Here is a 26798-nt window from a genome sequence, read left to right on the forward strand (position 1 = left end):
TGATGTGCTAAACTTTCAGAAAGGAAATGAGATAAGAAAAAGGTGAGAAAATGAGGGGAAAATTCAAAATGTTTTCCAAAAGAAAAGAGGAAAAATATCAAAATGAGGGAAATTTTAATTAGTTTATATGGTGCATGAAGAAAATTTATATACGAAAAATCAGGGAGGTGAAAGCACTAGACTACCTGTCCGTGAAAGGTGTAACTGAGCTTGGTTGGAGTAGGTGGATGGAAGCAGCAAGTGATTTAACATGCTTCAACTTCTACTTGCAAGGGATTTAATTTACTTCTTTTGAAGGGCAAAGGCAAGTCAAGGTATGCAATCTAAGTTGCAAGGACCTCATTGCCGGTGGTGGTCATTGAAGCCTCTCAAATTTGTGGTCATTTTAGCTGATGTGGTGAGAGGCATATGTTGGCTTCTTGTGTAGCCTTAACACCTTGTTTGCCTGTTTGTGGTTGCTTAGTATCAAATTTCTGCTAAATTTGGGAATTCCAAGTGATATTCAGGTTTTGCCTAAAAGGACTAATGTTCCTGGGATGAAGGCGTTTCAATCCTTATATGGGCAATCGGTTCAGCAGGCCCTATATGCCTCCTTATTTCTACTCTCCTTATGGATACAGGTATGTTTCTTCTGGTTAGATATGGCAATTCGTGTTAACGTGTCAGACACAATTAGACACGAAACACGTTAAAGCTAAACACGAACACGACACGTTTAATATTCGTATCTTAAATTTAAAACATACACGTACATATTTAATACACTTGTAACACGACACGACACGATTAACACGTTTATTAAATGTGTTAATATACGACACGACACGATTAATAACACATTTAACATGATTAACACGATTAAATAAAAATATTTACAATTAAATATAGTTTTATTATTTAAATTTAAAATCTATAATTATAAAATAATTATAATAAAAAAATAATAACATCAAATAATCACCAAAAGTTAAAAATTAGGACTGAGCATGTATAATTACATTATACTCTTTATAAAATTAAAAAAACTTATTAAAATAATTATTTAAAATTATTTATATAAGGTTAAAATAATTTTTAATTATTAATTTTTAATAGGTTAATAAATGTATCGCGTATACACGTTTAAACACAATAACACGATTAGACACGATAACACGATTAAACACGATAACATGATTAAATAAACGTGTTTAAACTTATTTTAAACGTGTTTATCGTGTCAGACACGATTAAACACAAAACACATTAAAACTAAACTCAAAACCTGTTTAACTCGTATCTTCTCGTGTCGTGTTCAAAATTATCACTTCTACTTCTAGTGCATGGACTCCCCTCTGTTCACAGATTGCATTCTGTCTTTTCTCTTACCTTGTTTTTTCTAGGACTGTGCAGCGGTCGGTTGCAACCGAGCAACAGACTGATTTCGACGGTTACAATAGCAACCGTCGGTCATGCCGATCGACCTCGCTAGTCTATCGGCTCGACCCTGGGGGGGACTCCTTCCCCCCTGAGCCGACCGAATAACCGAGCATTGACTGTTTTAGTTTCCATTGAAGGTGAAAGCACCAAAATACCCCTCATTAAACACTTTCTCTTCTGCCCCCCCATAAAGGTAAAAATGTAAAACCCCCTTCAAAAGACCCTAAACCAGCAATCAACTTCTGCAGACCTAACTCATATTTTCTCCCTTTCGGCCTTTCCCCCGACAACCCCCTATTTTCTCCGTTCCCTTTTCGCCTCATATAGCCAACGGCCGTCTCATACAGCCATAGGTGCTTCTTAGTTGCTATCAATTGTGTTTCTCAGTCAAAATTGCTGTCATTGCAAGGTAAACAATAGTTTTTTTTTTAAAGTTATTTTGTGAAAATAAGCAGAGAGAGAAAGCTTGAGAGAAAATATGTTAGAGATTAATTTGGTATCAACCGTAACCAACCGACTCGCCTATCCCAAAAACCGATCGAAATTGATTTTGGGGGGAGGTGCAATTTGATCGGTTAATTTGGTAAAAAAATTTTATCGATTTTACGAAAAACCGATCGAAACCGAACCGAAACCGACTTTACTCACTCCTAGTTTTTTCCCATCACAACTCATTACAGGAAAGTTCCAAGATTCCGGACGCTAATGCAACATATGCCCCGCAATTAGAAGAGTGAGCTTGCTAGAACATATTTACCAAATATGGATGGTTTCATCTAGGAAGTATGATTTTAAGTGTTAAGAGGATATAAGCAGACATTTCTAAGTTTACGAAAATTAGGAATTTAGAATCCAATAGTGTCACCTCGTTACCCGATTTTGTATGCAAATGCTAAGAACGTAGGCGTTTCTTTATATTTTCCATTTACCTTGACCAATATGTTATTTTCCTTGATATTCTCCTATTTCCATTAATCAAGGCGTAATCTCTCGGAGATCTAGACTGATAATTAGATACTAACGAGTTCATGCAATAACCTGGAGTGACCTGATATTCATTTGATTAAATATTTAACTGTCTCCATCTACCGCTGCCAAATGGAACATGGGGTTTTCATTTCATTTGGCACATTGAAAAGTGAAAAACTTCTCATCATGCATGATTCCCTCACCCTTCCTTCTTCAATAATTCATTTGTTTCAGACAGTATTGCCAAATAGTTTTATCGCGAAACACGAGAGATCGTACTCACAACTTGGAAAAGCTGAAGAAAGAAAAAAAAGTGGTGGGGACTGGGACAAGAAGATTCATTCATATGTATATGGTTGCATAAATTATTTAAATGCAACATGGAGGGGTACGTAGTTCGTCCTTTTCTCTCACCTTTCAATAGTAATTCTTGATATCTGTTGATGAATGCATGATTTGCTTTTTCAGCTATCCAATTGAACCAAAGATTATTAAGTAGGAAAATATGTCCTAACGCAATATATAGAAAGCATGCACACGAAAGGGTTAATCCTTCCATTAAATTGCTTTTTAAGCTGGAAAAGTTACCATTTTATAATAATATCTTTCACAATTAAATCAACTTGAATCCACAATTCAGTTTAGCACACTGTGAAAAAACCATCTCCATTTACTGCAGTTTCCAAGCTACTTTTAATTGTTGGGAAGGACAATAAGCGGTCACCACAACACAATGATTAGTGGCTGAGCCATGCCAAATTTATTCACTAACAAATATGTATCACCCTTGTTCATTGGAGATGATATGGGTTTTTGGAATATGTTTAAGGCCCTAGGAAGGAAACCTTCAAGTACCTATTCTTCTTTTCCTAAGTCGTTCAGCAATGATGAAAGCCAGCTCGAGAGACTGAGAAGCATTAAGCCTTGGGTCACACTGTTGTGTGATAACGTGAGCTTAAGTCATCGTAAGTCACTGTCTGAGACCCTCCAACGCACTCTGTCACGTTTTGCCCAGTCATTTCTAGATGGATGCCTCCAGGGTGACTGCCTTCTTGCTCATGGACATCAAAGAATGCTCGGACCTCAGCCTATCAGAAACAAAATAATACTTATAACTGCAACATACGGTATAATGTCACCAGTGATTGAGTGAAGTGGGAGGGAAGTAGTTACCAGAATTGCATCAAAGGCGCGGGTTTTCATCTGCTAGGAAAATAAGAGGCGAGCTGTAATGCCGTATCATCCCACATATGATGTGAATATGATTGTTAAGACCTATATAACAATCCAAGTCCACTACTACTAGTAACTTGAGCTTAAGCTTTTGAGGATCACGTGATTTAGGCCCAAAAAGCTACTGGGCCAGTGGTTGGACTTGGGTCGTTACAAATGGTATCAGAACCTGCACCAGTCCGATGTGAACTTTCACATTGCTCTGGTGAGATCTTGGTCTCGTGGATATGATGTGTGGCATTGATGAAGACATCAAGAATTTGAGTGGGTGAGATTGTAATACCCAACAGTCCACATCTAATGTGAATATGATTGTTAAGACCTATATAATAATTCAAGCCCACCACTACTAGCAACTTGAGCTTAAGCTTTTGAGGACCACGTGGTTTAGGCGTTACACGAGCAATCAAATTTTCCGTGTTGCAGTAAATGTCAGTCCGATTTTTGTTGGGGCTTCATTATTAGTGTTGCCTGGAGCCCATTCTGGCACAGCCAAACCCTTCAAATCAAGTTTAATTACCTGCATGCAAACAGCCCTGGAACTAAGAAATTAAGAACTAAGAAGACATTAACAATGCTTAAGTTGATAGGTGAGATGAAAGAATAGTCAAGGAAAGATCACTTAGTGATAGTACGTAGTAGAGGTTGATGTGATGTCCCTTGTACTCTTACTATAGAGAACTAATTCCTCATCCATCAAGTATGACCTCCTTTTAGAATTATCAGTCACATATACTTCTACCAGATTTCTTGTCTATGCCTCTAAATATATACCCAAAATTCTCTTCACCAGCCAGTCCATAGAAGAAAGAATTGGATCAGATTTTTTTCCCTTTTCCAAAGGCTGTGAATTGAATTTTGATGTGGTCGTACATAAGATGGCAATTCCTTAGTGGTGGTAGTTGCTGTCGTTCCCACTTCGACAGTGGTGCTTGATCTCACAAAATCCCTTGGTCTTATCCTCTGGCCAAACCAATACTGCCGTTTTAGCTCTTCAAGATGCTCTACGTAGAACGGTTAAAAGACGATATCATTCACTTTATAACTACATGTTCTTTTCTTTGGATTTTCTGACACTTGCTTGTAAAAGATATCTGATAAAGTCATTAAACAGTAGCAGGGGCCATCCACAGTTTCAGAGAAGGTAACAAGGTTGCTTACCATCAAGCTACAACAGAGATGTTGATAAAGTAAAATTAGAGCTGAATTGTTCAGTCTTATATTGACTTAAAACAGAGGTATAATACATGTAAGAGTTCTTGACTAAAATTGTACAGAAAGTAGATTGTGAAGAAATTTCATGGCCTTTACCAATCTAATTCTTGTGACTGGTGAAGTGGTTTAAAGTATGAAACTTCATATGTGAAAGTTCAAGGCTGGTAAAAGAGTTTGACAAGCTCAATTCAGTTGAATTTAAATAGGTTTTTCTTCAACTCAATATTTTCTTCCCCTCCTTTGCAAAACTGAACTTTTTTATGTATTTATTTATAGTACGAATCCTGCTATAGAGAGCAGAGAAGCACCAAATAATCAACAGCTACAGAACAGAAATTAAGAACTGACTACTGAGTTACAACGATCTCACATGAAACAGTACAAGCGGTTAAAGCAATAAAACACGGTAAACCAGCTAACATTTGACTTGGAACAGCAATTCTCCTTCTTGTTCAGTTCAGTTTTGTGGTCATCCCCAGTTGCATGATCCTCCTCCTTGTCAACAACGAGGATGTTATCACCTACAGAGTGATCTTTACTCCGTAGGAATTGAGACCAACCCATGAACGTAACCGGTGCTGTTGATGGTAGCAAAGCTGCTATGCAATCTTGGTTCTTGCCGTAGGTGATTTATTTCTTCGAGCTGTTAAGTTTACAGAAATGTAATCAACATGGGTTGCTAATATAGAGAAGTTAGAGCCACGGGGAAATTCCATTGTAGGTTCAATAAGAGATTAGAGTGGTATGACTAATGGAATACTTGGCATTTTCTTTTGCCCTTATTGCAAATTGAATAAGTTTATACCTTTGACTAGTGAACCTTCATTGAAAGTTCAGCATTGGTGCCGTACCAAAAACAAACCTTGAATTAATTCTAATTTGGTGCCGTATCATTTACAAACATGAAATTACATTATAATTTGTAAAGATAAATATTTTGATAGCTGTTTGTCAACTTAACTTGGAGACTATTACTGTGTTGAAAACACAAATAAAAATTCACAAATGGTGCTATTTCTCTTCTTAAAAACAAAGTAAGTTGAAAAATTAAATATATATTAATTAGTTACATACAAAATAGTTTAAAGTGAAAACAAAAATAAAAAAATAGTCAAAAATTAGAGATTTGATTCAAAAGATAAATAAGTTGAGAAAATAAAAAGAAACGAACGAAGAAAGGTAAAGAAAATGAGGAAGAAAGGAATGAAGAGAAAAACTGAAGTGGAAAAACTAAAGAAGAAATGGACAAACAATTCTAGAAAGAGAAACTCAAAGAAACTTTGTAAAATTAAAATAATTCTAATCAATTGCATTCTTGAAAATTAATCCAAAAACCACATCAATTTAAAAAACAGAAAAATTCATGCATAAAAAAAACCAATAGGTAGTTCATATTTACCTATATGACATTTTTTTCTAAAAAAGATAAAATTGTAAATTTAATCAATAAAGAAATTAAACATTAATAAAAAATAACAAAAAATAAAAAAAAAAGAGAAAAATTAAACAAATCTCAAAACTCACTAAATCTGTAACTTGATAATATTATATCAATATGGTTTCAATAATATACAATTATAAAGTAAATGGTTGACTAATATTATATTTTGTAAAAATACATTTATCTATGATATTTTTAAATATTCAGAAAGTAATAACAAAAAAAAATCAAAAGAGTTAAAAGATAAACATCTAACAAAATAATAATGACAGACATGTAAATTAAAGAATATATTCTTAAAAAAGAACATATTCTTGCTCAAAAGATAATTAAAAGTAAGTCTATTATGAGATAAGATGAGTAACAGGTAAAAGAAGTCAATAATTAATATAACTTGAGTAAAAGTGCAAGTCGATTATTATCTACAATCGAAAAGTATAACCATACACTTAATCATATAAGATAGAAACTAAAGAAAGAATTTAAAAACTTATATGGAAGACTTCTAATTTCTATATGGAAGCAACAATATTATAAGAATAGAAATAATAAAAAAACCCAAATAATGAAAACTTGAAAAAATAAAAAATCATGAGATTAAGAAATAAAATAAGAAAAATATAGAAAATACCTTTGAAACAATTATAATTAGAAGCTATCTTTAAAATAAAGTAGTACTAATCAATCACATTCTAAGAAATTAATCCAAAAACCAGATTAACTTAAAAAACAAAAAAATCCATGCATGAAAAAAATAACAACAATTGGTAGTTAATGTTTAACTCTATGACAATTTTTCAAAAAAAAGACAAAATTATAAATATTATCAATAAATAAATAAAACATTAAGAAAGAATAACAAAAAATTAAAAAAAAAAGAGAAAAACCAAATAAAGAATTCAATCTCAAAACTCATAAAAAAAAAAAAGCTTGTCTATTATGTTCCAATTTTTCTTTTTTTTTTCCTTTCTAAGAAATCATGCCCCCCATAGTCTCCATTTAAGATGCTCTGAATATTAACATAAATAAAATACCTTCAAAATTAATAATGATAATTAAACAAAACAAAACAAATAACATACAATGATCAATGAGAAACAAATAAAAAAATCACAATGCGAAACAAAAGCAAAAGTAAATTACATGCAACCTAAAATCTTTAAATCCAAAAACATTAAAAAAACAAAAATAAACCAAAAATAAAAATGAAAGAAGGAAACCCAACAACCAATTTCTATGACTTGAAGAAAAACTAAACAAAAGAACACCATAAACAAATAAAACCTATATTATTAAGCAATATTTTGAAGAATATGTTTTCTTATTTAATAAATTAATATGAAAAAATATATATTTTATTTAAAAATCTATATTATTAAGTAATATGCTGAAATAAATATAAACAGACAAAATTATCCTGAACATCTTCTAAAATACCCAAAATCTCATCAATAAGAAAAATCAAACGAACACATTCAACAAATAACAAAATACTACACATGTTCCATGGTCAATTCAACCCAAATCAAACCATCATGTGTCAAACAACTAAGCTATGTAGATATCAATTAATTAGCTTATCTGGAGACAACTTTTAATGTATATAGATGACTAATGGAACCCTAGTTAAGGTGTTGTTTTCTTACAAGTAATTAAGGTGGAAAAACTTAACAAGCAATTGACTAAGAAATCTAGAATAACCAAGGAAGATAGAAGGAAAAACTTAATAGGCTGGACAATCTTCTTCATACTTTCTCAACTTATTAAATCTACTAGAATTTGACTTGACAAGTCTTATCAATTGCAGCCCATCACCTATATAGGTCATCAATGATATGGCCCATCCAAGATCAAACCCCTTAACAACTCTCCTTTAATGGCTCCACGGACCACTTCTTTTGACCTGTAGCACTCCCTTACTGTTGTGTCCACGTTGTACTGTTTGGGAGCCCCATAAGGTTTCCTTTTATATAAAGTTATAGATTTTTATTATGATATTTTCATTTGAAATATATAAATTAAGACATAATTTTTAAAAAAGTTATTAAATTATTTAAAAATTTTAAATAAATTTTTTTATTCTATTTAATTAAGTTCATATATTTTTATTTTAAATCAAATAAGCTCTTATGACTAATAATTAATTAATCATTATTAATCAAAATATCATTTCTTATTTTCTACTCACATGACGTTGATGTAAATAATAAAAACGTTACATGATCAGGTCATTATGTCATATCAATGTGTCATATTATCATATATTATTATATATCAATATGTCATACCAACTCTGCATGGTATTAAATCACTAATAAAAATTAATCATAAGAGCTTATTTATCTCAAAATAAAAATACAAAAACTTGATTGAATCTAATAAAAGAATAAAACTTATTTGAATATTTGTAAATAGTGTAGTAACTTTTCTATCAATTAAGAAATATATATATTTTATAATAGTAAAAATTTTAAATTTTTTTATAATATTGATGTTCATTTTTTAAAATTTCAAAAAATAAAAAATTTTAATTTTAAATCTATAATATATAAAAGTAGTATTCATAAACAAAAACAATTTTATTTCAAGAGAGTAATTCACTTTTGATTTTTTGTTTCTTTTATTTTTATAGATTTTTTGGGTTGGAATGTTAGTGTGTCTGAATATTCAAACTTTGTAGCCCATCACCTTATCATGGGCTTGTAAGCTGTAATAATTCCCTTGGGCTTTGTATTATTTCCTGATGCTCAAGCCGTATTATATATCTCCAAAAAAAAAATGTCCAATAAGAAATGGGAAAAAGAAACGAAAAACACGTGTCCTATAGCCATGGCGAGTGCACAAAGTCCACACAACATATTCCTTCCTGGCGCACTTTAACCTCATTTCAACTTACCTAAGCTAACGTAAGCGGATAGACCTCCGCGCCCAAAACCATTGAATTCATCGCCACCCATCGCCATCTTCCTTCTCTCTCGCCAAAAAACCCTAACAATGTCTTCCCCTTCAATGTAAATCCATCCCAAACCCTAACAGAAGCCAAAACGACACCCTTTAACTCCAAAACACGACAATGTCAATCGCGTTTCAGAACCTCTTCACTCCTTCGTCCCCTCACTTAAACCCTAATCTGAAAAACCCTAATTCATTTCCTCCAATCACCACCCGCCATCTTAGCTTCACCTTATCCAATTCTCAAATTTTGCATTTCCGGACCCGGAATTTTCTCAATTTCAAATCCCCCCACCCTTCTTCCCATTCCCTTCTCAAAGCCTACGAATCCGATTCTTCAATTGCCGCCTCACAAGAACAAAACCCTATATTTAATGATTTCAATTTAGATTCTTTTCTCTCAATCGCTGAATTTTTATGCATTCTTTCTTCAGCTGTTGTTTCGGTTGTTTGTGCCGTTTCGGGATGGAAAGGTGTCATTTTGGGTGGAATTTGGAGGAGGGTTATGGTGTGGGGAATTGTCGGATTGGTGAGTGCGGTTGCCATTGGGGCGTGGATTAGGAGGCGGCAGTGGCGGAGGATTTGTGCGGAAACGGTGAAGGGTGGTGGAGGAGGAAAAAATTTAAATTTAATAGGGAGGATTGAGAAATTAGAGGAGGATTTGAGGAGTTACGCTACGATTACAAGAGCTTTGTCTAGGCAACTTGAGAAGTTGGGGATTCGGTTTCGCGTTACGAGGAAAGCTTTGAAAGAGCCCATTGCTGAGGTAATAATATATAAGCATTTGTTTTTGGTTTGATACTATTAAGTTTTTAGTTAGAGAATTAAAGGACTTGAAGAGATTGAGAACAATAATAAAAAATGGTTTCTAATTTTTGATATTGAGCTTAATGTTTATAAGGATATTGACGATATTTCTGAATAGTCAAGTGTGGATGCTTCTCAGTAGCTTGCTTAATTATACACTGGAAGTCGCTAATCATTACTATCTCGGATTTTCTTTGAGACAGTCATAGAGAAATGGCAACTCATCCAAAAAGTTAAATTGAATGTTCAAGAAAACTGTGACCTGCCAAGCTAATAACCATTTTAATTTAGGCTTATCAACAAAAAAAGAAAAACCATTTTAATTTCATTAAGCTGCTATTTATTATTTACTCTCAATGGCTTTCTTTCTAGCCCTTAAATTTAGGTATAATTTTGTGAAGTGTGAAAGATTTTAAGTAGGAAACTGTTAAAATATAGATTAAGAAGAAGAATGAAGGAAAGATAGAGCTATGAGAACAGGCACTGAAGTAACTTCATAATGTTAGAATTTGCCTTGGGTGCTCTAGTTATATAAGAAGAGTGCTCCAGATATATAAGCTTGCAATTAAACAAAGTCAAGGTGACTATGTTAGAATAAAAAGAGCATATTCAAGGCAGCTGAAGATATAAAAGGAAATACCTACTTCAAGTAAAACAGGTCAATTGGTTAGAGTGCTAATGTGGAGCTAAGTAATTTTGCAAAACACAAATCTCACTTCTATAAATAAGTTCACATTCACAATAGAGTTACAGTTGTAGACTGAAGACTTTGATGAAGGTTTGTCATTCAAGAAGAAGGGTGTGTGCGTGTGTGTTCAAAAGCCTTTTGGTATTGTTGAGTCCGAGTGTCAATCCATTTTACAGAGGCAAATGTTCTCACAATTGTATTTAATTGTGTCATCATTAGTCTATGTAACCTGGTGTTTGACTTGACAAAATTCATAAAGCAATGTTAGCCGTCGCTCCAATGTGATAATATTGAAGATCTTATGCGCACTTTCTGCTGAGTAAATGGGAAGACAAACTGTTGATAACAAATTGTGTTTACTAATTTATTGTGATTTTTATATTTATAACTTCTAACCATTTTGCTGTGTCTGAAGACTGCAGCTTTGGCTCAAAAGAATTCTGAGGCTACTAGAGCATTAGCAGTGCAAGAAGACATCCTAGAAAAGGAGCTTGGTGAAATTCAGAAAGTTTTGCTTGCAATGCAGGTAACATTTTAGTATTGTTTAATTACATGAATGGACATTTTTAATTTTCTGAAGTCGTAAGGAATATGATGCTCGGTTGATTTACTAGGAGTTCCATAATAGGGCTTCTAGAGCTACAATCTTCTTGTTTACATGAATGGACTTTTTTAATTTTCTAAAGTCCTAAGGAATATGATGCTCGGTTGATTTACTAGGAGTTCCATAATAGGGCGTCTAGAGCTTCAATCTTCTTGTTCTGTGTATCGATTTAAGGGTTTAAACGAGTATATAGTGGTCAAGCTTTTTTGTCTTTTGGGATGGTTTTAACTTTTGAACGCTTCAAAAAGTGTGTTCCCTGATTTAGAGGCCTTAAGCCTCTCTAAAACCAATTGAAAGTTCATGAGCTGTGATTCTAAGCCAAGGAAACTGGATTGCATGCATGTTGTTCTAGAATCATTGTACCAATTGAAACCTTGTTGTTGTCTTCACTAGTAGTCAGATGAATTATTACTCGGTAATAATAATTCTTGCTTGTGGCTTTTGGTTTATCAACGTTTAATTAATGGTTAATTAAATATATGGTTTTTGTTCTGTAGTTGTTGCTGTCTTTTGAAAGTAATTTAATTTCAAATATTTAAATGTACTCTGTAGGAGCAACAGGGAAAACAACTTGAGTTAATCCTTGCGATTGGAAAGTCAGGGAAGTTGTTTGAAGACAAGCGGGAACCTAGTCAAGAGAAAAATACAGTTGAAGCGTGTAATCTGACTGAGGAGGTGAATCAAATGGAAATCAATCAGACTCAACCTTTAGGTACAAGCAAGGGATCCGGCAATGACAGAGCATAAGATTTGAAGCAGCGGGTGTATGTAATTAACAGCCGTGATACCAGTTTGTCTAATCCTTCTGTTTTTAAGGCACTTGGACTCCCATAGATGCCACCAGAGCCGTGCTTGGGCATAAACATTCCTGAGAATCTCCTTGTTTCTTGACCCCTGCAGCCGTGCTAATTGAAGATGGAAAAAGAGCTAGAAAGGGATAAAAACAATAAAATAAAATGGGAGACATGCTAATTCCTCGTTGAGCATAGAAACATGCCAAGGTGAAAGAAGTGGCTTTTTTGTGGTTAGCTTGTATGTGTAATTCTTCCTTGTATGGTATTCTGGTAATCATACCATTTTTTTTTGTTCTATTTTCTTTAATTTATAGTAAAATATTCAAAAATAGTTTTCTTGTACATCTTGTTGGCAGCTTTTTTAATGCTCACCAGCCCTGCGAACTAATTCCCCTTTTTTTAATCTGTTTGCCCTACTTTCCATTTGGGTATGGCATTCTTAGTATACTTTAATTTAAAAGTTAGTATATTTTCATGTTTACTTATGTTGCTAAATGCTTTTGCTATGCGATACCATGCAGTTTAGGAAATGTCTAGCTATGTCATTGAATTTGAGAAATAATTATGTTAATTGTCATATGGTCTTAGGAATGATTTTGTTATGTCATTTAGATTTACAAATATCATTTAATATGTTATACCTCCAAAGGCATTTTTATTATTTGATATATCATATAGTCTTAAAAAGGTATTTCAAAGATATTTTTATAATATATACATATATATTATGTATATATAAACTTTAATTTCTTCTTTATTTTGTATCTAAATTTTCGAATTAATCATTTTGGTAACAATGAGACTTGTAATTTAAAAATTTATATAATAGATTCTCGATTCCAATTTAAAAATCATGTCTCCATTTTTAAATTTTGTTTAAAGTAGTAAAATTTAGAGTCTAATTAAAAATTAAAATTGACTAAGAAAAGATGGTTGAACAATATTTTTCTTTATTTTGTAATACGGTTGTCTGAAGTTCATATCAATTATGTTAGGATTTGATAAAGTACGTCATATAATATTATGATTACACTAAATTATTTTACCATATAATTTAAAGATTATCTTGAACCTAATACTATTCTTACTAATTTAAAAAAAAAACTTGTTTTTTCATTTAATTTCGAAAATAAAAATAGTAGTAAAACCTGAAATATATGTATATATATATAATAGTAAAAGGTTTTACTTTTATGAACGACAAAAATATAGGATTTTTCATTTTGCATGAAAAAGTAAAAAGGGTAATTGGGTGGGTATCTAATCTGAAGCGGCCAGCCCCAAAACGCCGTCGTTGCTTCATTGTAAGAACTTTAAAAATTTGTAGAAGACGAAAGGCAGAACAGGGGAAGAAAGAATGGAAGAATTGAGGAAGCTAGAACAACTCCAAAGAACTTTTACATTCATGCAATCGCGTAGCTTTGTTTCTTCTTCATCTATTGACTCTAATCGGTTTCTCGCCAACCTCATACTTCTCTTAGTAATCTCTCTCTCTCTCTCTCTCTCTCTTACTTTTCACCACATTTTAACTAAAATTTCGAAAGACTAATTAACACCCTTTTGTAGTTACAACCATGCGGTGAACTGAATCTAGACAACAAGTGCAATTTACTTTCTGAATATATACCAAAAGTAAGTTTTTTTTTTTCATTTCTCATTAATGATTAATTTCCTTAATTTCCCTTTTTTGCTAATCGTTTTCGAAATTGCAGATTTCAGTTACCTTTTTGGAAGAAGCATCACAATGGGTTAGCTTGGAAACTGATGAAAGAGGTCAACTTAATTTCTTTTAAAAATTTTTAATTGGTTTATAAAGCGCTGGACTTTATGTTTTGAAATTTTTGATTTTGCAGATTCTCAAGAGAATTATGTTGAGCTTAATAATCCGCCCGATAAGACGGATTGCCGTTCATTGCAGATAAACCATAAGGATGTAGCAATGGTGGGACTCGAAGCAATGGAACGGGCGAATTCTACACTTGAGGATTTCGTAAGCACTCAAATTTAAAACAAAAAAAAAAAATTATTTGGTGGTGGTTAGTTATACAGCTTTATATCACTATCTGCAATTGTGTTGTACGCGTTAATGTTCATTGGATGCATTAATATAATTTTAATGGGTGAAGGAATGAATGAACAAATAGGTATGTTATTTAGCATGGTGGGATAATTTTAAGTATGCTTGCAGGCAAACTTGTTCTATTTCATGATCTCAATTAATGATATTATGATTGTGTTTGCAGTGCAGATCTTATTTTATGTTTCATGGAATCGACATTACCAGCCCGCAAGTGATATTCAAATATTTCCCTGTCCTTTCATTTACTGAAAGCTTCATTTATCAGGTAACAGTTAATATTTGAAGAAATAGTGTCATTTTTAGAGTAATCTTTACATTAATGTAATAATATTGCATGAATTCTATTAATTTGTTAGAGCTAGTTGTACGGCCTTCAAAGCAATGGCATTTGGAAGTTGATGTAGGAATTGGGTGAATTTTCTTTCCCTTGTATACTTCCGTTAGGACATAGTAATGCTCTCACCAAGAAGGAATGAGCCTTGCCTTGGCTTCCATTCGTTCCACTTGTTCTACGTCCATTGTAAAGGACATTCTAGAAGTAAGAATTTATCTCTTAACTGTTGGAAACATGGCATGCAAGGTTGCAACCACACAATTTTGAATGATCTGATACCATGACTGTTTTTCTTCCTTTTCTCAGCACCCATAATTTTGTTTGTGCAGTTAGATGGTTTGAATGAGAAGATACTGTATATACCAATGGAAGGAGTTACCACTCCAGAAAAAGAACTTGAGAAGGTAATACTGAGATCTGGAGAACTAGTTCAGAGTTTATCAACTTCCATTGTCAAATTAAATTCTTTTGGTGGTACAGGAAAAATTCCAGGGTTGGGCTATGAATGTGTTTGAAAAGGATCCATTCAGACCACTTTTAAATGTATTTAAATGCCGGGGACTCCTTACTGAGAGGTAACCTTTTTTATGATATTGCTATTTTTTTTCCTTTTGTGGAAAGGGGGCGAGGGGTAGAAAGACTTATGTAATTGATTTGTATTTGTGCAATGGATTTAGGATCAGAGAAGAATTTAAGTCCGGAGAAGTGTACTGGGCTCTGGAAAGAAAGCTATGTTCTGCACTAATGTGCAAAATGGAGGTACATATACCACCTTTGTCCTTATTGTTTCACTTAAGTTAATTATGTTCGTAGTTTATTATTACGTATAACCAAATTAGAAAAATGATAATTGTTTTGTCTACCTTTAGTATTGATTTTGGAATTGTTATCCTTTACATCTAAACAGAACAGAAAATAACAGTATAACTTCATCGTATGCTATGAAAGGTACAATAATTCCCTGGTACCATTTATTCTTATTTATTTGGCTTCTTGATGTTCATCGGCATTGTGTTTCAGCGGAATTTACAATTTCAAAACATCAAACTCATACAGATAAATCTGCTGTGCCCAAAAAAGAAAAGAATAACCATTGACCTAGCATGTTTTTCAATGTTATAATTCACATGACCCTGCACCAGTAGTATTCCAACTTTTGACATTTAAAGTGTATTGAACGAATAGATCTTTGATTTTAACAGTGCCTTCTCATAGCTTGTTAAGCAAAGTGTATCCTGATGCTTATGAACTTTGGTTTGTTTTGACTTGTTGATGTCAAGAGAGAAAAACCTTTCTGTGTAAATGTTCAACTAGTTATCAGTAAATGCATGCAAACCCTGCTTGAGGTTCTACAAATATTCTGGAATACAAGAAGACCAAGGTAACTGTTTAATAATAGCACTGACTTATGTGCTTGATTAATTAATGGATAAAGAATTTTATCCTTCAAATGGAAAGGGTGTAGAAGACAATGTAAGAAGAGGAAAATCATGCACTGGAGAAATATTTAGGGATTAACTGTTTGCTTTTCCAGATCTCCATTGAAGATGTCATGAGGGCAATTCATCTAAAGTCTTTTGACTATCGGGTGCTGAATCTTCTCCTATATCAGTTAAGAGGAGAAGAGGTAATCTGTTATTACCATGTTTATACATTTCCATCTTTTGCATGTACATACCTCTGTTGGGTTTTGTGCACCATACTTGCATTCTAGCATTCGTATTTCTAAGATCTAAGTTGAAAGCTCTACTAGAGTGTTGGGTAAAAAGGGGATGGAAAAAGGAAATGTCTAAAGCACCATGTTATTCTTTCAGATTTGATAAAGTGACAATTCCATGATGTTATTATTTGCTATGTTGGTTTTCATCAACTTTTGTGAAGGCACATACATTAATTCTTGCATTACAGTTTCTGCCTTACAGTTATTTTTGTGATAATGGCTTCTTATTTTCAATCTTTAAACAACAAGCGGAACTGAACTTCTGAAGGAGTTTAAAAATCTGCAGTCTATATTCTTATGTTACAAAATGATGTCAAGATGTCTCCATAACTTTTAAGTCTTTAACATGATATATCTAATGTCATGCATACTATAAATCATTTCTAGTAACATACGTTACAAGGGGCTAAATATATTTTCTTTGAAGTTGTTAAGGTCAATGACTTGCACATGGAATTCCTATCAGTCTCTGAATTCCTGGTAGAAATATCAGATGATCTGTAAGTGTTTTTCCTTTCTGTTTTCTAATTTTACCTATATTTAAGTGGTTTTAAACAGTATAGACACATTCCATTTTGGATCAAGTAATTTTTAGTCAAAGAAATGCGTATACAGCTGTATAGCTTTGGCCAAACTGTGAATGTACATTAGCAGCAGCATACTTTTGGCCATTCAAGAGGCATCTGCTTGAGTGCTGGCAAATGCATAAAAGGCTTACAAGTCTCCCCTTGTGTGCATGTTTACTCCAATGGAGCCTGCACAAGTGCTCCAATACACTCAATGCTCAACTGCTTTTGGTCTCTTTTTCTTTCATTGTTGTTGGGGTAACTGATGTTATCATTCATTTTCAAAATAATATGTTGCAAGTATGGTGTCAACTTTACTCAACTCCCAGATGATATAATGATGCTCCAGGTTTGACTATGAGGTACTTTGTTTTTTGATACTTTTCGTAGTTCTGACTACATGATTCCATTTAATTATCCATTTGGTTTTTACAATTTTGTGGCTTCCTTTCAGGATGACGTATTAGAAAATAATTTCAATATTTTGCGTATGTTTGCCAAAGTATACGGACCTTCAACAGCCCCAGCTATGCTAGTGAGTATGAGACCACTCTTGGAAAGAAATTCAATAGGCTGAAAGATTTGACTGACTGGTGAAATTCCTGCTTTCTTCACATGGAATATACTTGTCAAGTGTGACGTTAAACATATGGACTGATCAGAGAATTTTGTTTTCTCGCTGTTTCTTAACACAACCTTTTATATTTTTTGAAAAGCATTTCTTAAAGCAACTTTTAATCTCGTACCTCATTAATTTAATGTGTTGATTCTATTACTGAATTATCTTCTAACTTCATCACTGTTCAAAAAGACCAGGCTCACATATGAAGTCTTACACCAAATTGTTCTTTTTCTTTTTCCGGTTGCCAAAAACAATGTTTTATTTCAGGCAAAATACATAACAGATTCTGAAGAGAGGTATGACAATTTATTGAAAACTTTGGATCCTCAGCTGTCCTCGAAATACAAGAGAAGATGTGAAGAAGCCACTAAAGAAGGTAATTTGCCAACACGAAAATGTTCAATTTGAAAGTTGGCCATCTTTGTCTAGGGTGCACTTATGTATTACTTCTGGGATTTTCAGGTGGGAAGGTTTCAGGACACCCTCTTGGAACGTGGAGCATTCCACCTCTGATTGTGAACGAGGAGTTATATCGATCCAACTGTCTAAATACTAAATGAACTGTTTAGAATTTGACGTTTCTAGGTCGACATTTTCTCTTTGAATAATCAAATTTATTTGCACCGACATTCATTAGAAGCCTTTAGTTTCAGAGAAGAGCATATATATTTCCTATTCAATCTCTAACTCTAGCATGGATTTGTACTAAGCACTCGTCGGAGATACATGCAGTCACTTAATTTCGCTGTTTTCTGTTTGCATTCACTTGTGTGCGCTCCTTGTTGTCCTTGATTAAATTACTCTGAGAGAAAAGGTTATCATTGCACTTACAATGATAATAGGTAGCAGTACTTAACTGAATTATAATATAAGTTATATAGGATTCCAAGATTCATTCTCCCTTAGTTCCAAGATTCTGTCACTTAATTGGATTACTCTTTTATGGGTTTAGTTCAACTTACACGTGACTTGTACAATTTTCTTGTGACAAGATTTCTACGCCTTGTTCTGGATTATGGAGTTATACCCACCAGTATTAATGATGAGATCTCTCGATCCAGCCGCTTAAATTGCCTACCATAGCTAGAAATTTGCATTTCATTTTTGGGTTTCCCTCTGGATCACATTTTTCAAAGAAAGAGAAGATTTATATAGATATATTGCTCAGGGACCATGTTTGACATGTGCTGAGTTGGTGTAGCCATTGATTTATACATTAGTGAAAAGCTTGGCTTGAATTCCACTATCATCAATCAGATGATTGAGATGGACAGATGCTTGTTCATGGGGTTTGAAAAATGAAGCAGCCTTTCGAATCTGATGCTTCAAAATGATAGTTTTTTCCGATAAACCATTCCCCGTATAAAAGGATGGACTGTAATGATTCACAAGGGACACTGCTTTTCCTTGGTATATTTCCAAAATGGCGTCATGATGAAGCATCCGAAATGCTCGACCGACAGAGCATGGCTCTTTTCTTCCAATCCTCAAAATTGACCTTTGGAAATACTTTGTTGATAAGAAACCTAAAGCATCAACACAAGTCAAAAGATAAAAAAGGCAAATCCTGCTTTCTGTCACAATCTGATCAATTTCTTCGATATACCATGGAAGTCACCAAACACACCAATCCGGACTATCTTTACAATCCCACTTCGAATTTTATAATTATTTGCAGGGACTGTACAAGAGCATGGAAACGCTATGAGATGTCTATCAATTACTAGGGGAAACATTTTGTTACAAAATTACAAGCTTTTATTACAGACACTCACAGAAAAACTCGTCCTATATACTACTTTAGAAACACAAATGTTTGTACATAGCAAAGTGGCTGCAAAGAAGTAACCACCACAGCAGGCCTGACAGTGGTGGAGATGGTTGACGAGGCTTATCAACCCAATTATGAAAAGCTACCAACAAACCCTCATGGGGAGAGGGGCCAATCAAACGCAGCATTATCCAAATCAAAACCATCATAGAACCTCATTTCCACATCTTCCATACTTTGGTCATCTTCCCAATCCCCATCTGATATCTCATCGTAATCAACACCAACATCGCCCGCAATAAAGTCCCAGGCCAAGTAACCAGAGGAACCTGAATAGTTTGAACAATCATCCCAGCCCTTCATCCCAAAATAATCCACAACAAGAGGTCCAACCACCTTCAGCCGTGAGAATTTCTTCACAAAATTATCGTCTAGCTTCACATTCCAGCATCCTCGCACATCTAATAATTCAAGCTTAGGGCAGTTTTCAAGTATCTTGAGCACACCTTGTGTGCTAATAAGCAGGTATGCCATCTCAAGTTGCTTGAGCTTTGGCATTGTGGTAGCAATGGCAAGGGCCTCATCATCTTGAGACTGCTTGTCAATTACCTCTAACGGGTGCATTGTTCTCCTCAAACCCATTAGTGACTTACAGTGCTTGCCAATTGCTTCAAGGGCTGGAGCCCCAATGTTCCTGCAGTAGCTAACATCCAAGAAAGTTACTGACGAGAGCTTGCCAGCAACCTGTTCCACTACTGCATCACTTATTTCACTTCTTGGCAGCCGCAAAGTCTGAAGAGATTTGGCACTAGAAGTAGGGGAAAATAAGAGTAAATAACAAATGCAATAATCCAATTTACCATATCCACAATGAAGTCATAAATAAAACAGCATGTCACCACTGATCTTAGAATCCCCTTCAGATTCTTTTACCATTAAGTTGGTTATTGTTCCCTTCCCCATCAATAAGATATTCAAAATACAGAACTTCAGCAACATCATGGGAAAATGAAAATTACAAGAAGCGTCATCCCTATTTAACTATGTACTATGTAATTTGCTGTTTAGTAATATTAGTTGCCTAAGCTAACATTTCAACACCAGTATATACCCAATGCCAGCCTTTTTTCATTTACCATGTTAAACTGAAAGTGAGAAATCAAATTAGTTTAGCCAAAGGGATATAAACAGAAAATGCATTTAAGAGACATTGATGGCAACATGTTATGTCCTTACTTATCTGCAATGAATGAAAAGCTCCGGTCATTAGGGAGACCGGTAACACAGAGCTTGCGGAGTGAACCTGAGCTTCTATTTATCAGCATTTGAAGCATGCGATCCAGGGTCTCAGGCAGACAGTGTTGGCTCCATTGCTCGATGTCAATGTCCTGCCAGCAATAAGGTCCTGTAACTGCTCTCCGCCATGATTTGCAGACCCTTGGGATAACTGTAAGTATCTCCTGGAGTGAAAGATTCTTGAAAATCAACCCAAGTGCATCTGGAATCAATTCATCCCAGTGCCTTATTTCACCATCCTCTTCCATCTAATCCTGCTTCCCTTCCTGCTAAAGCATAACCAGCTATGGAGCTGCAAGCAGTAAGAAATGAGAATGATTCTATAAACAATAACTGAAATTACATGAGTTCTAAAATAAAAAAGAGGACAGAAGCTAATTGAGAATCGGTCATAATCTTTTCGTAGAAAGAAAATAAAGATATATGGAGCTCATCAGAAGCCAATAAAAATGAAGCATAAACTATTAGCAAATGCAAAATCCAAATAGTAATGTTGAACAATAAGAACAGGCCTTTAACAATCAATAAAATCTGCGTTCCTGGTAAAAGTGGCAAGCCTCAAGGAGAAAGATGATAGAAAATGAAGACCCCAGAATAAAAACTTTACCTGGAGACCGAAAGCTATAGTCTTTTCAAGTATCTAGAAACCCAAATCCACACACCTTGTAAAATTTCTATTCCCAGCACATTGACCGAATAACTATGAAAATAAAGCAAACCCAGATCAAGAAATAGCTAAAAGAAACCAATTCTACAACAAAAACAAAAACAAATTATCCAAACAAGAAGCCTAATGCTCAGAAATATAGATCAGAGAGTTAAAACCAAGAACATTGACATGATTTTATCCGAATTAACATCACTAAATAAGTCAATGCAGAAAAACTGTGCACAGAATATGTTCTTTTAGAAGAAAAAGTAAAACTGACAAAACAAAAGAAAAATGAACATATGTAGTACTAGACTACACTTTACAGATAGCAGGAAAAAGAGAAAGCAAGAAACAAAGAAAGAAAGAAGAATAAAAAGATTTTACCAGAAGTTGGGTTTTCCTGGATCTGTAAAGACCCCGGTTTATCCGCCAGAAACAGAGGTTAAAAAGAGAGAGAAAGCTGAAAGAGAGAGAGAGAGAGAGAGGGTAGAGCTAAAGTAGGAGTAGAAGACTACAGAAAGAACAAGGAAAAATAAAAGCAAACCAAAACAACAAAGAAAGGAATGGAGAGAGAGAGAGAGAAACGTGAAAGAAAAGTAAAATAATTGAATGAAAAAATGTTGGGTCTTTTATTTACTTTTGTGGGTTTGGGTAACAGTGGGAGACCGAATGGGGGATGCTCAACACTCTGCACTCTACTGTTGGTGGAATGCTGCTGGGTCGATAGATGGCAGATGATGCTTAGCATGCTACTTTCTGATTTATGCCCAGCGGTAGAGATAGAGATATGATATTTTCTAGGGAAAAAAAAGTTAAATCTTTTTTTTGAGACTCTTCACTCTTTAGCCCTTTCCCTATTTTGTCTTTAACTTCTTTCTATCTTTATTGTATTTAGTACTAAAAGAAAATCTATTTGGATTTGAGAATTACATAAAAAAAAAAAAGCTTGAAAGATAAATAAATTCGATATCTCTTCATGTCCAAAAAAGTTTACTGAAAACTCTTTTAAATTATAATTTTTAAACTTTTTTATAAAAATCTTCTAAAATATAAATTTCAGAGTATAAATAAGTAAACTTTTTAATGTTAATTTTTAAAATTATAATTGAATAAATACGATTAGAATTTTTTTTAAAAAAAATGCAGGTATAATGCAATTTTAACTTTATAGGCAATACACGTTTAACTACTGAATAACACTATTATTAAACAAAATAGTGAATAAAAGTAAAAAGAGAATTAAAAATAGTGAATAAAAGTAAAAAAAGAAATTAAATAATAATTATAATTACATGTTTATGTCTGTGAGTTTCCTTTCTTTTTGGTGAAGCGTCTTCTTTCTTGTTTTGCCAACAATAAATCTTATCTATTGCAAACGCAATCCATAAAGTATACTTTAACTTACTAAGTAGAACATTTAATGACAATATTAACAAAATTCAGAAAAATTCTAACCTAATTTGAATTGAAAACTTGAAATCTCTTATTACATTATTCTTATTGTACAAATAAAAATCTTTTGTTTCATTCAATATCTTTATCATAATGTTACATCACATGTTTAATTTTTTATTTTTGACTAAAATTCCTATGTTCTGAAACTCTAAATTATAGATCCTAAATCTTAAAATTGGTGTTAAATTATAAAAAGGGCATTAAGAAGGGGTGCCAAATGAGGGTAGAGAATTTCTATTTGATTTAAAATTATGAGGAAAAAAGAAACGAATAAAAATCTAAAGTCTTTATTTAATATCGTGTTTGGTGTCTCTTTTCATAATTTTACACCATGTATCTACTTTTATATTATTAATAAGAAATTCTGATTCTAAAATCCAAAAATCTAAACCTTAAACCCTAAATCATAAATTTTAAAATTTTTATTGGAAAAAATTGGTTACAACAAACCTTAATCCTATGCTTCCGTTGTTTGGTATAAAGTTCATATACGATTTCTCAATTCTAAAATCTACTAAAGGAAGGTGATTGTTCTGGGGCAAAGTAGAGATGGGTGGACTCGGTTGAAATGCAAGGCGCCTGGTGTGGGGTGGGGTGACCTAAAGAAGAGGCTCTTAATTTGGTGGTTACTTGTTTGGAATCTAGGTATACCCCAGCCAATTTCAAATCTACATCTACTGCCACTTGTACTTGGAAGGTGATAATAGGAATTAGAGTTGTGCTAAATAGTCCGGAATCCAATGGGAGAAGGCAAAAATTAATGATAACATATTTAAGTAATACAAATTTGTAAAGACAAAATAATTATGTGTTTTATTGGCATTCTGTCCGGACTCCTATGTTATTTTTTTTTGGACTCTTTATCATTTTGCAAAGGCCCCCAAAGTTGATCATATTCCTAATTAAGCACTTCATCATGGCCCTGGCCGTCTATGTTAACAAGCTGGGCACTAAACCAGACTCATAAACATGGCGAGGTCCTGTTAAATGAATGCCATTTCCCTGTTATTCCTTTTCATGCAGGGGTGGAATGATTATTGTGTCTATAACATTGGTGAGGAAAGAAATAAGAGACGATATGATGAAGCAAACTCAGTGGCAACAGAAGTTTTTCCAAATATTGTAGAGAAAATATGCATGGCAGAAGGGATTGGAGAAAACAAGTAGCAAAAAAGATGACAAAGAAAACAAGGAAAGGAATCATTGCTGCAGTGGTTCAATCTGCACAACTTTAAATTGTAGTGTAATCTCCCCAACAAACAAACACCAATAAAAACAGTAATCGAAAATCCCAAAATTTCAAACACCTAGCTGTAGGACAACAATGCTAGGTGGTTAGCATATCAAAATCAAGCGGGAAATAATACCCTGAATCTTTGTACTAAGACAAGACACTAAAAAATAAAGGTATTCGTAAATCTAAATCCTGTCCATTAAGGTGACCAAACGTGTAAAAAGGTAGTAAAATGGAATCTCATTTTCGTATCTTTGTTTTCCCTCGAAATCAAGTAGTTTTTCTTCAACATAATAAACTTATCGATCCATGTAAAAAAGAGATTTCAAGTTTATATTCTCTTATTTCAATTAGATTTTGAAAAATGATTTCAAACTTTTCAATCTTCCTGCAAACGATTCAGCATCCCTTAGGGTCTGCACTTCCCCATGTTGGGGTTCTAGCTCCGGTCAGGGATGTGTAAATGCAAACTGAATCGAATAATTGAACCAAATCGAAGTAAATTCGATTTTTTTGATTCGGTTAATTCGGTTCTTTGAAAAGTTCAATTAGGATAGTTTGGTTATTAAATTTAATTCGATTTGGTTTTGGTTAGGTATTTTTCTAGCCGAACTTAAGTTATTTGCTCAAAACTATTTATTATTGTTTTTATCTATACTTTTAATTATTTGTTATTGTTTTTATGAGTAGTCATTTTATTTATTATAATTTTTTTATATTTTTATAGTATTGATTTATTAAAAAAATACAACATAAATAATTATATATAAATAAATAAATTTTCTCAAATTTGATTTTAAAAAATCGAACCAAATTAATTGAATTAATTCGATTATTTATAAAATTTGATTCGATTTTAATTATTATTAAATATAAATTTAATTAATTTAATTATTAAATATTTAAAATCGAATTAATCAAAATAACCATTTGCACACAAATAACCCCAGCTCTTGCATATCCTTTTAACAAAAAGATAGCACTTGATTAAAATTAGGAAACCTTCAAAAGAAAAACTTTGGGCTTCAGAAGGTTCCTTGGGCATGAAGTGCGGACTGAAAAGTTTATCCACAATGAACCAAGCCTGAGCCTGATAGATAGTTTTTCTCCTTGATTTAGGCCAAGAGCAGTTGGGTTATGAAAAAGGCATCGAGGGTCCCCATAGGCTACAGGAACAAAGCTTAGTACCAACAGCTTCTACATTTTGAACTACCTTTACAATCTTCACATTTCACAGCAACAGGACGCAGCTGCCATCTGCATTGCTTCCCACAAAGCATGTGCGTCTGCACTGCCATTTTGCGAAATTTGCAAACCATGTTTCATAGATGCAATGATGTTTGGGACAACGGACCACCATGCCAAAGAGTTGTAATACCAGCATTTATTCATATTCTTCTTTTTAGTACTTTTGGGATTGGATATAGGATGACAGCCAAGAGTCCTGCGACTCAGCTACTTCCCAAGAGGTTGAGTGAATCATTAAGGGCCAAATCCTAGTTGCATAACGTAATAAATTGGTTAATCTACCTTTAGATATATGTATTTTTTTTCTTTTTCTTGGTGGGGTTAATATATGATTTAAATCACAATTAAGGATCAACAAATTCATGTACAAAGATTGAGTTCGGATATTCGAACAGAAAGACAAATTACACATGCGCTTACCATTAAGCTTAATAGTAATTAGTTTGGTTGGTGCAAAATGGGCGATGTGGCCTCACTGAGCGACCAACACGCCCGGCACGTAATTTTATACACAAAAAATAAAAAATAAAAAATAAAAAGAAAGTCGGCTCGGCATTGGGGAAATCAAGACCGTTGAATCTATCTGATTATCAGATTACATGTGAACCACTTTGTACCATCCGATTCTCATACGTAACCTCTGTATGACAAGTCTTCTGCAGCTGCAGCTAGTCGCAACCAGCAGTTTCCCATTAATCATCAGCCTTTCCTTTTCATCCTGAAAAAAATGCTTACTCTATAAACTGGTTAAAATAGAGCAGTCTTAGTAGGACTTTAAATACACTAAAAACAAATACTTGATTAAGAAATTTTAAGTTACAATCTCATGAAACCTAAACTTATGTTCATCATATGGCGTAACAAAATCTTATTTTCGTCCATCTCAAACTAATTATTCACGTTTGACTTGATACGAAAATTATAAAAGAAGTAATTCATTTTAGTGCATCTAATGGGAGTCGGAGAGTCGTATATACTCATAGTCTGATACCCATTTCTCACTGTCTGAACTGTGCATGGGAAGTTTGTTGTGACAATGGCAGACGGCAGTAACGTAAATAGCTTAGTGATTAGAAAACTCAAACAAGTCCTTAAAAGGTTTACAATTATTTTTTACAGGTTTTCTGATGATAAAACTGGAAAAAGCTGTAACCTCAAAAGCGAAAGAATACTTCTCTGCCAGCCAAGATCTTTCTTTTCTTCTCTTTAGTCTTTTAAGTTTTAACTCTACATAAAAACAAGTCAGAAAGAGAGAGAGAGTTGTGGGGATATGTTATGTTACTGTTTGCTGCAGATTGACTAATGGGCGCATCTGATTTAAAAAAAAAAAAAGGGGAAAATCACAGCGATAAATCAGGAAACGTAGAGATAGAAAGTGCTGAAAAACGGTAGCAGGAGCCAGGCCCTCTGTTAGAGTACTTGGAAACTCAGCCAGGCAGCAGGCAGGCACTTTTTATGAGCTTTATTCACGCGTTGCTATGGGCACGTATCTAGTCACGAAACTAGCTGATTTGTTGTGTGTAATCTGAATCCTGAATATCTGTTCTTTTTGTTATTTTAAAACAACATTTTCTTGGTTTACTTGGTTAACAAGATTATCATTCTCAGTTTATGGGAATTTGTCTAGCTGCATTGAAAGGTCATCTTGAAAATTGATTGCGGTTCCAGGTTAAGCTAACAAAGAGGAAATGGCCAGGT

The 26798-nt window shown here is 33.6% G+C and overlaps 3 protein-coding genes across 11 annotated transcripts; 2 read left to right on the forward strand and 1 right to left on the reverse strand.

Annotated features, from left to right (window-relative positions):
* Positions 9169-12545, forward strand: LOC18611534. The gene is made up of 3 exons (XM_018114434.1): positions 9169-9995; positions 11140-11250; positions 11881-12545. Exons 1-3 carry the CDS (start codon positions 9351-9353, stop codon positions 12073-12075), a joined length of 951 nt encoding a protein of 316 aa, XP_017969923.1. The 5' UTR covers positions 9169-9350; the 3' UTR covers positions 12076-12545.
* LOC18611535 lies at positions 13439-18209 on the forward strand. Of its 4 annotated transcripts, none has more exons than XR_001926245.1 (14): positions 13440-13602; positions 13689-13754; positions 13835-13895; positions 13976-14112; positions 14366-14467; positions 14866-14940; positions 15017-15111; positions 15214-15295; positions 16071-16163; positions 16692-16756; positions 17172-17184; positions 17277-17361; positions 17712-17820; positions 17907-18209. XR_001926245.1 is itself a non-coding variant. In XM_007047833.2 (14 exons), exons 1-14 carry the CDS (start codon positions 13480-13482, stop codon positions 18002-18004), a joined length of 1227 nt encoding a protein of 408 aa, XP_007047895.2. In that variant the 5' UTR covers positions 13446-13479; the 3' UTR covers positions 18005-18209. The 4 variants fall into 4 exon arrangements, 3 of the variants coding, with proteins under 3 accessions (XP_017969746.1, XP_007047895.2, XP_007047894.2); XM_007047833.2 differs by having other exon boundaries at positions 13446-13602; positions 17277-17357; positions 17685-17820; XM_007047832.2 differs by having other exon boundaries at positions 13447-13602; positions 17277-17357.
* Positions 19079-21896, reverse strand: LOC18611536 (F-box protein FBW2). Of its 6 annotated transcripts, none has more exons than XM_018114160.1 (4): positions 21548-21721; positions 21119-21211; positions 20452-20795; positions 19079-20023 (listed from the first exon to the last, which is right to left on the reverse strand). In XM_018114160.1, exons 3-4 carry the CDS (start codon positions 20757-20759, stop codon positions 19372-19374), a joined length of 960 nt encoding a protein of 319 aa, XP_017969649.1. In that variant the 5' UTR covers positions 20760-20795; positions 21119-21211; positions 21548-21721; the 3' UTR covers positions 19079-19371. The 6 variants fall into 6 exon arrangements, with proteins under 6 accessions (XP_017969649.1, XP_007047900.2, XP_017969650.1 ...); XM_007047838.2 differs by having other exon boundaries at positions 20452-20803; XM_018114161.1 differs by lacking the exons at positions 21119-21211; positions 21548-21721 and adding an exon at positions 21801-21896 and having other exon boundaries at positions 20452-20803.

Source organism: Theobroma cacao, chromosome 1 (assembly GCF_000208745.1).
Source record: "Theobroma cacao cultivar B97-61/B2 chromosome 1, Criollo_cocoa_genome_V2, whole genome shotgun sequence".
Taxonomy (NCBI): Eukaryota; Viridiplantae; Streptophyta; class Magnoliopsida; order Malvales; family Malvaceae; genus Theobroma; species Theobroma cacao.

Excerpts from the sequence above, each read along its gene's own strand:
- LOC18611535 (XM_007047833.2), top strand. The coding sequence starts at position 13,480 with ATGGAAGAATTGAGGAAGCTAGAACAACTCCAAAGAACTTTTACATTC. Across the intron at positions 15,296-16,070 it reads CACTAATGTGCAAAATGGAG|ATCTCCATTGAAGATGTCAT; the intron begins GTACATATACCA and ends TTGCTTTTCCAG. Across the intron at positions 17,358-17,684 it reads CAACAGCCCCAGCTATGCTA|GTTGCCAAAAACAATGTTTT; the intron begins GTGAGTATGAGA and ends TTTCTTTTTCCG.
- LOC18611536 (XM_018114161.1), bottom strand. The coding sequence starts at position 20,759 with ATGGAAGAGGATGGTGAAATAAGGCACTGGGATGAATTGATTCCAGAT. Across the intron at positions 20,024-20,451 it reads TTTTCATTCATTGCAGATAA|TGCCAAATCTCTTCAGACTT; the intron begins GTAAGGACATAA and ends CCCTACTTCTAG.
- LOC18611534 (XM_018114434.1), top strand. The coding sequence starts at position 9,351 with ATGTCAATCGCGTTTCAGAACCTCTTCACTCCTTCGTCCCCTCACTTA. Across the intron at positions 9,996-11,139 it reads TGAAAGAGCCCATTGCTGAG|ACTGCAGCTTTGGCTCAAAA; the intron begins GTAATAATATAT and ends CTGTGTCTGAAG. Across the intron at positions 11,251-11,880 it reads AAGTTTTGCTTGCAATGCAG|GAGCAACAGGGAAAACAACT; the intron begins GTAACATTTTAG and ends TGTACTCTGTAG.